Here is a 9,427-nt window from a genome sequence, read left to right as displayed (position 1 = left end):
GGGGAGCGGAGCTAGAGCAGCTGCGAATTTAGCATTTCCAAGTCACGGCCGCTACAGGTGTGCTTTGTCCCGGTTAGAACCGCGTTTATTTTTAGCGAAGCTGCCGAGAAAGATGCACTCACTGGTACAAATCACAGCTTTAATTTCTAGTTATCCTTAACAAGCCAATACAACCCCAAGTTTAAAACACCATGCTCTCACCGGCAAAACATCTCATTTAAGATGTTCTACTGTGGTTACAGAAAAGCTAAGCTACTTTTTAAAGACTCATTCTGAATTCTTTTATTTCCATACCTAGGTCTAGGCTACGCAACTTATCCTGTTCCAAGCAAAGTCAACACATGCTGAACAACAGGAGAAAAGTGCTCTCTCCCAGTAGATACATTTAGAACCAAAATGCTGATAATCTGTGCTTCAAAGCTCATTTTCTGGTGCAGTTCACTACACAAACTTAGAAGTAGACAGAAATGTATGGACAAAAATTAAGTCTAGGACTTCATGTAAGTAACCATAAAACTTTTCTGCCAGAACTGTGTAATGTTATAGTGGCATTACATGACACAATCACAGCTCAGGTCTCCTCCACATCACTGCAACATTTTTAGTCATTCAGCACATTTATTTATTATTCATTTTAAACAGACATATTGCATCTAATACCTGTTCTCTCTTCCAGCCTTTATTAGCTGATGAGCTGGCAAAATGCTTTTCTTCCCTCTTTCCCCTTCCTAGTCTTTGGAGCGGTCACAGCTGTGACAGAGTTTGTGCAGCATCTCCCCTGCTGCTTCAGAGTTGACTATAACAGAACAAGTCCATAGACGGCCCTGGGATCTGAGGCAACTTAAAAGAGATGCAGTCTCTCTTACAGCTTAGTCACAAGAATGGTAAAGTAGCAAGCCTGTGAGCTAGAACTTTGTTTTTAATACTGGAAACTAAATACCTGGTGAAGTTGGGGCACGGGGAGAGACAGACTAAGCTGTGTAGATACCAAGATATGCATGAACTGCATGTGCACATTCATTTACGTTCCAGCCTGCGCACTAAAATGGTCTTCTATGTATTTGAACTGCTGCTTGGAAGTATTAATAGTACCTAGTCATCCATTTCAGTAGGAAAGAAAGAGCAACTCTGTCCCTTTACAGGGCAGTCTTACATTGTTATTTTTAATTTTTGTGACATATAAGAGAATCCTTTTTCCCCTGTTCCATGATACTCTTTAGAATCAAATCATTAGGACAGAGGGGTTGATAAAGCTTGGGTTCAAGTCATAAGCTTTGAAGCATGTTCATGGTTTTTTCCTCCCTTTAGCATTCGCAGGCAGACAACAAACCGACCCCCACCAGCTGGAGGAAGGCCTAAACCACAGCCAAAACCTAAGCCTCAGGTACCACAGTGCAGGGCACTGTATGCATACGATGCTCAGGACACAGATGAACTTAGCTTTAATGCCAACGATGTGATTGATATAATTAAAGAAGGTACGTAGAGATAAAAGGTTTTGTTACGCAAGTCCTAATCTTGACAGTATGCTGTCATAAGTAGTTACAACATGACTTCGAGCCACCCCGCAGTTACCTTGCCTCATTAGGCTTGTAAATTTCCAGCATAGCTCAGGGAGCAGAGAACTCCCCACACCCACACCAATCAAACCGGTTCACTTAAAAGCATGTCCAAGACAGATCAATGCCATATGCATTACTTGGTACTGCAGATCTGTAAATTTAGTTAGAGAGTAATTCTACCACAGGCTGTGGCTGAAAATCAGCCTAAACCACCGCTATAAGCACAAGAACCCAACAGTAATAAAGCACTTCCAGTTTTTTGGACATCCAAAGCAACCTCATGAGGCAGAAAGAGGTGGCCAAAAGATCAGCAAGCTCATACTCCAAATCATTCCTCCTCAATCCTTCACAAGAAGCATCTTGCTGTGTGGAATAGCTTCGCAAGGCTGCCTCAAAAAAGCGCACAAAGAGATTTACAGAAAAGTACACAAAGAGGTTTACAGAACCTCACTACTTACTTTGCTTTCTTTGTCATAGATCCTTCTGGCTGGTGGACAGGAAGACTACGAGGGAAACAAGGTCTGTTTCCCAACAACTATGTCACCAAGATATAAAAGACTGTTAGACAAAAATTGGCATGAAGTTACCAGTGGTTTAAGATGTTTTCCCTTGCCTTCAGGACACTGTTCTTCTGAGATCTGCCATTCTCAGCAGTATTTTCACCAGTAAAGTTGTGTATGAACAGGAAGAAAATTACCCGCAGCACAGACTTTGATCCTTTGTCTCAGAAGCATACAGCAATGAACATACTGACCAATTATTTATTGTATTTAAAACCTGGTTTTAACACCTAGTAAGTGAAGAATGCTGAAACCTACCATCTTCCTGAAGCAGGAAGGAATTTGCAGTCTGGAACCAGGGACTTTGAAAGGGGTGTATTTAATAAGTGCCTTCAGCTGATTTATCAGTAACCTTGTTAACTACCTACTGAAGATAACGTTAAATGCACATTTCCTCCAATGCAGATCATTCTGGGAAACATGTTTAAGTATGCTGCTACACGTCAAAAAGATTTGGGCTCATTTGGGATTTTACCATCTACAAACCTACTGTGATGGTATATTTAAGTAATTTTGTAGAGTTGTAATGGAGCTGGTTTGTGTTTGCTTATGTGTTTAGGGACCCCAACAGGCACTATAAGAAGTTAAAACAGAAAACCACACAGTACTGTATGCTAAACAATATTGCCTTCAAGATTTATATTATAATATGGCTGGCCCATGTTGGATTTATGTTTAATGCTCTACCTGTTATCAGAAGTGTCTTTATGCAGAGCTGTACATTTATAGAAACAGATCATATACTGTATATAAAAACTGAATATGATAGAAACATGTATGAATGTATAATGTAGTATTCCACTGTTCTTATTCATGAAGTAGTTCTACTAGAATTTTTATGCCAGGTACTTACAGATACGCACTACTCCTTTTAAATGGCAAAAGCAAAAGTGTGATTGCTTAAGTCCGATTGACTCCCACACCAGAGTGGCTGTTGCTTGCCATACAGTTAGCAGCATTCATGCTTTGCCTTCTGAACCTCCATAAAATAAAACACAAGCAGCAGTTAGCTAAACAGGTCTGTTCTCTGTGCGGTTTGTTTTCAGTTACATACACAAACGGATCCCTTCACAACAATGTCTGTTGGATTCTACTGCACTGATTTCTAAAGAAAAAAAATCCCCTTCCTTTGCTCCAAACCAAACCATTTTCACTATACCCAGCTGAAGTGCTGTGCATTACCTTTTTTGTTACGAGCAGTTAAAAAGCCTGCCTATGTTGATATTAAGAAGTTGAATAATCTTTAAGATACAACTAGAAGTCTTGAAGCCCCTCTTTCCTAAACCATTGCCTAAGCCTAATTTTAGGCCCACTTAAACTCCACCTGTATTAAGAGATGACTGTAAAAGCTGTTTCTGGAAGCTAGAAAGCAGTGCCTCAGCCCTGGGGAGAATCATATTCTGGAGTGATCAAGGATAAGGATGTTTTTCAAAAGACCATTTGCAGTACATGCTAGGCTTACCTAACCTATGGGACAGAAAAGTCTCCTGTTTGAGAAGATAAAACCCAGTAGCTTCAATGTCCTTCTCACAGGGGAATTACTGAGGTCTTGGAGACCTCAACTTAGAGAATACCTAAGGGTCTCTAATTTAGTCCTATTTAAGTAATGTTAACAAATAGGCTTAAATGAGGTATTGAGGCAGAAAAGCTGCGATACTTACATGCTTGTATTCCCTGAGCATACCAATACCTATATTTATTAGAAACAAAAGAAAGGAAGAATCTACTTACGGTGGGTTTGACTGTATTCTCCCAGGTATAGAGTGTTGGGGGCGGGGCGGGGGGTGGTGGTGTGTGAGTGAACAGGCAATGAAAAGCTAGTCCAAGAAGTGGAGCAGGTTTTAAAAGCAGATCTAGTTAAAAAGATCTTATCCCTGTAGTTCCACACCTAGAGTCCCTGCACACAGTGGTTAGCATCACAGGAAACTTAGATTATTCCCCCCTTAGCTCCCTTTGTTTAAGTGCACAAAGATAGAGAACACATAGTCTTAGGTGAACATAAGCACAAAGATTTACAAGGCATTTACAAGATGTTACAGTCAGCTTCTTTCCCCAAACCTGAAGGCAACGAACTACAAAAAAAAGGAAATTCCTGTATATTTCTTTGGGGCAAGGCACTGAACTATAAGTATGTGTTTAGTATCCTTTAAGGTACACCAAAAGGTAAACTGCCCACCTGCTCTTCCTTACCTTAAAAGGGAAAAGTATGAAACCTAGAGATTCTCATTGGAAACAACCACCAAGAATAATCATCTGCACCTAACGAAGTTATATCAATCAAATATTTAGTCAAACATCCTGCTTGAACACTAGATTGCAAACATGTCTAGGTAGTGCCTTAAAGATTCACAGTCACAATGCTACTTTTTTTTTTTCTTTTTTTTTTCTTTTTTTTTTTAAAAGAGAGGCGCTTTATTTTTATGTAGAGTGTTGTACTACAAAGCAAGTTTAAAATTTCACCTTCCAAGTGAGTCTGAAATGTCTGTGGTAAGGCTGGAATGCTATGTACAAAGAGCAGGAGTTTTGCCTCAATAGGCAAATGAAGACAAAGTGCATACACCATCAGGACTTGGCTGCCTAGGGTTATCATAAGAGTGATGACGCCAGGTCCTTGATCATCTCGCTGCTTAGCTGAGGGATTGTGCTGATCGTCAGTAGTTTGCTACTTGCATACTTGTTCTTTATAGCCTGCAGAGGTAGAGGAACAGTGTTAAAAAAGATGTACATGTACAGTATTTAAGTTCAGGCAAATAATTTTTCATCAGTTAGCCTGACCACTTGGAAAACAAGCAAACAAACAAGGTTAGAAGTGCTTGCAAAGTAGCAAAAGCACAGTTTGTCTAAAATGTTTTGAAGTTAGCAGCAATACAGCATCCTTTTCACAGGCTTATCTTAAAGCATATGCTTTAAGATACACGATACAGACAAGATACAAAACGTTTACCTAAGGAGTCACAATATGCAGCAAAGGTATTTCTAAAACATTTAAAAAATAAAAAGGATTCAAAGTTATACTTACAGTGTATTTTGTTAACTTCTCATTTACTTTGACCACGTTCTTGGCCATATGTTTCATAGTCAGCACAAGACTGTCTTCCGTATACCCAGTGTAGTACTGCTGCTTTGTACCCTGCAGCATAATGGTAAGAAATTTGAGATTTTTGATGTGGGGATTGATGCTTAAGGCACAGTCACTTCAGGTAGCAAGTGCCCTAAGCTTCATGCACTAGCCTTAAGCGCTAGGATCTGTAGTACTGTCAGTTTAGGTGACGGATCCAGAATACCTTCCAGCGTGCAGTGTAGGCTTGGACACATCAAATGCCAAGAACCACATTTCTTAACACTGCAGAGGATAAAAGCAGCAACCCTTGCAATTCACTATTCGTGGTCCATGATTTTGTTATTCTAAATGCACTGCAAGAATTGTGAAAATCTACCTTTATTTAGTGTGTGGCCTTCTGTAACTCTATACTTGCAAGATAAAAATCCTCTTATACCACAGTGTTCACATAAAGATAGTTTTTAGTGGTATATTCCTTTTTCTACCTGCAACTGTACATCAGGCTGTCCAACTGTCATTTGATTACCAGCATTACTACAGACCTAAACACAATTTTCTGAAGTAGTTGTTTTAATGGTTCAATTCAATCAACTAAGGGAAAAAACTCCCAATGAGTTTGATTAAAATACTTACCCATTTGTTATGTCCAAGAATCTTTTGGGACAAGCATAATGCAGCAGCTGCAATCTCTGAAGGACGATGGTGAACCATGTCATAGTCTATCAGTGTCAGCTCCATCAGGTATTTTGCTAATGTATGTTGCTTAGCATCAGCCTAGCAGATTGAGAGTTTGTTAATCCACAAAGTTTCACTTCACCTTATCATAAGAATTCAGGATTGTTTACTGTATTCATTAACTGACAAAACAAAAGTAGTCAACTAAAAGCTTTATCAAGGTCTGGGGACCAAACCCTGTAACAGGCACTCATCTCAAAATCTAGACCAGAGTCTAAACAAGACTATAGTCTAGCAGCCATCACGGAATTTAGACACAAAGTCAAGAGAGAGATCTGAACAGAAAAATGCAGTATCAGGCACTGCTGTGCCTAACTAGGGATACAATTGCTCCCCTCTGTAATACGCTAACCCCGGGGCGGGGGGTGGGGGGCAGTGGGAAGAGGGTAGAAGTGTAAAATGACTTAAGGAGATCTTTATTAAAGCAGTCCACTAACTTCAAGAGTTACCTAGTGGTCTGTTGAGGTAACTGAAGCCCACTTCAAGTGTGGGTAGTTCACTCAAGTGTAACTACCAAGGTGGGGAAAAAAAGGCAGGTCAAAGAGAAAGCTTGTATTTTGATTCTTAATACAATATTTGCATCCAAAAATAATGAAAAACTGCAACACTAGTCCCCTTTTACTAGGGAATACCCTGATCACCAGACAAAAGATTACTCTAAAAGCAAGAGTTCTGCTGTAGGTATGTTTTGTTTACTCTAACAGTAAAATTACTGCCACTAAAACTGAATGCAGGCCCCAGTACATACAAATGTGAACTGTTACTGGCTGCCACAGTGATGTTATGTTACTCCACTTGGTGGAGTTTCATAGCTGACTATTTCTTGATACAGCATCTAAGCAGAAAGCAAGATCACATGACAAAAATGCCAGAAGCAATCCTGATAGATTTTACACATATAGAAAGTTCTATATAATGAGGACAAGTACCCACCTCCCCAGCTTTTGATGCTCTTCTTAAGAAGTGAATTGGAAGAGGTCGTCCCAAATCAAAGTTTAACTCTTTAAGAATCATAATCTCCATTTCTCTAACTTCATCACTGGTGTAGGCGTTGTCAGTAATGTAAACAAAGTCTGCTACATCAGGAGAGAGCATCTCCTCGTATTTTGAGGCTAGAAGCAGTGCTGTTACACCCACCAGCTGAAGCCTCTTACGAGGTACTGGATGACTCTGAAATACAGGAATTTAAAAAGCAGGCACCAAAATATCAGCATCTAGATAAACAGATTCTAATTTATCAGTTTAAAATACCAGTATGACAGTGCTCATTCTTACAACGTAAATAAGATTTTTTCCATTTTGAGTTAGAAGTGTCCCAATAATGACAGGCTCAAAGAGGACCACAGGCTCAGAGTTAAGATGCTACATTACACAGAGCTCTTCTACAAAGAGCAGGTTTCATAGGTTCTTAGATTTATTAAAAAAAGGATAAATCCTAAACTCCTTTAAAAGCACAGTCATTGAACAAGCCTCCTAATACAAACATGAGTCATAAAATATCTTTCTTACTTGTAAGAAGCGATCCATAACTGCAACACACATGTACAGTGTTTCCTGCAAAAGCTGGAATCTTGAGTGGACCTGGACAAGCCAGTCAACTAAAATTGCACGCATACGCCCATTGATCGTCTTCCCATCAAGGTAATGTGGGCGGACCGATTGCTGCAGCTGTTGGAGAAAGAGCTGTGTGAGCAACAAGATGAACGCTACACTGCAGAAGCACAGCCTCAGTATGTCATACCTCAAGTTCTCTCAGATACAGATAGATATCTTTCACATAGTCACTACACAGTTGGGGATTCCCCCAGTCCTCGGCATCAATGTCTTCTACATTGTTGAGCAACACATCAGAGAAGGCTTGGCACAAATCCTCCTCTTGCATAGATACATCCATAGGGACAGGAGACAGAACCTAAGGAACAGATCATAGTGCTTACACATCTACTGTTTAAGCTGCAATGTTCCTTCATTTCCACATTTTCCCAGCTACTAATACAATTTCTTAAAAAAAGTTGGAACTGAGCTTGTGTTCTAGCGTGGCAAGCTTTCACCAAGAAGCTGTACATACAGATTCAGAAGACTTTCTGGTAATGGCTAGCTAAGGAAGAAACTTCATCCAGTACTGCAACAGCTAGTTCTGCCACTTCAATGTTAGCTTTTAAACACAACATGAATTAAACTAAAACCTCAGTACAGAGGCTTTGCTTTTTCAGCGGGGAGATGAGACACATCTACACATAAACTATTCTGAATTTAGAGGTCTAACTTGCAAATCAAATTAAGAATCAGGACAGTATCATTACTTCCTACCTTTGGAACACCAGTTTCTCTGAATGCTCGACTCACAGCAGCTGGAGGTTTAGGCAGTACAGTTACATTTGTCATCTTATTATGTCCTTTCGTAGGCTTTACGGATGCTTTGGAGCATTCTGTTTTCTGTAGTGAAACCAGTTACCATTAGTATAGAGTTAGTAATCCATCTTTTCCTTATAGATAGATTTCAAATGATCCTTTACCTTAGCTATATATGTTCCCCTGGTTGCAACTTTATTTCCTATTTCTTCCAAAGCAGCTCTTTTGCCAGTAAGGTGAGTTTTGGCTTTACTTTTAAGTTCAGTCACAGCATTCTCCATCCCTCTAGTGACCTAAAACAATAAAATTGCAGCTTAAGAGTTAGAGACCAACTTAATATTTAATTTTCACATGCCCAACTCCATCTTACATTTACCACCACCACTGTACCAGTGTACCTCTGTGCATATTATTCATTACTGAACCAGTTTTTCTTTCCTACTCGTTCACACATGCTCAGAGGAAGAAGTCTTTCTGTGTAGGTTTCAGACAGCACTGCACTCTCTGAAACTGTGTTACAAGATTAGAGCAATGCACCCTATTTTGTTCTTCCTCACTGGAAACTTTTTAACATTAGAGCGCTTACCTGCTACTTAGCTGCTTATTGTATTTACACACTCTGTAAGTATAACAGCATTCCTATGAAGATCATAAAATCTCTGGATTGGAAGGGGCCTCTAAAGGTCATCTAGTCCAACTCCCCTGCAGTGAGCAGGGACATCTTCAACTAAACCAGGTTGCTTCAGAGCCCCGTCCAACCTGACCTGGACCATTTCCAGGGATGGGGCATCTACCTCCTCTCCAAATAAGCTGTGCCGGTGTTTCACCACCCTCATCGTGAAAAAGATGAGCAAAACAATTTCTTTGTTACATACATACCATGGAAATTGAAAAGTAAGTCACATTATGCAAAAATAAACATCCTTTGTTACGCACAGCCAAGAAACCACCAAGGTTTCAAGAGTTTCTCGTGGAGTTTAGTTTAAACCGTTAAACGGTCACGGTAGAAGAGACGTTCTTCTATTCCCTTCCTGCAGCTCCCCGTTAAGCACCTTTAGTTTCCCCCTCTCCGCCAGGGGCAGGAGCGGGCGCCCAAGGGCAGGTGCAAGCCGAGGGCAGTGCCAGGTGCAGCGCCCGCGCCCAGCTCCTCCCACCCG

General features: G+C 40.3%; 1 protein-coding gene across 1 annotated transcript; it reads right to left on the bottom strand.

Annotated features, from left to right (window-relative positions):
• Positions 1–4,521: 4,521 nt before the first annotated feature.
• On the bottom strand, positions 4,522–8,557 carry CCNB2 (cyclin B2). Its single transcript, XM_010288850.1, has 8 exons — positions 8,435–8,557; positions 8,229–8,354; positions 7,660–7,830; positions 7,428–7,586; positions 6,852–7,088; positions 5,817–5,957; positions 5,142–5,252; positions 4,522–4,810 (listed from the first exon to the last, which is right to left on the bottom strand). Exons 1-8 carry the CDS (start codon positions 8,549–8,551, stop codon positions 4,709–4,711), a joined length of 1,164 nt encoding a protein of 387 aa, XP_010287152.1. The 5' UTR covers positions 8,552–8,557; the 3' UTR covers positions 4,522–4,708.
• Positions 8,558–9,427: the final 870 nt, after the last annotated feature.

Source organism: Phaethon lepturus, unplaced genomic scaffold (assembly GCF_000687285.1).
Source record: "Phaethon lepturus isolate BGI_N335 unplaced genomic scaffold, ASM68728v1 Scaffold51976, whole genome shotgun sequence".
Classification (NCBI taxonomy): Eukaryota; Metazoa; Chordata; class Aves; order Phaethontiformes; family Phaethontidae; genus Phaethon; species Phaethon lepturus.
The sequence above is the reverse complement of the archived record's forward strand: the minus strand, read 5'-3'. Positions and strand labels throughout refer to the sequence as shown.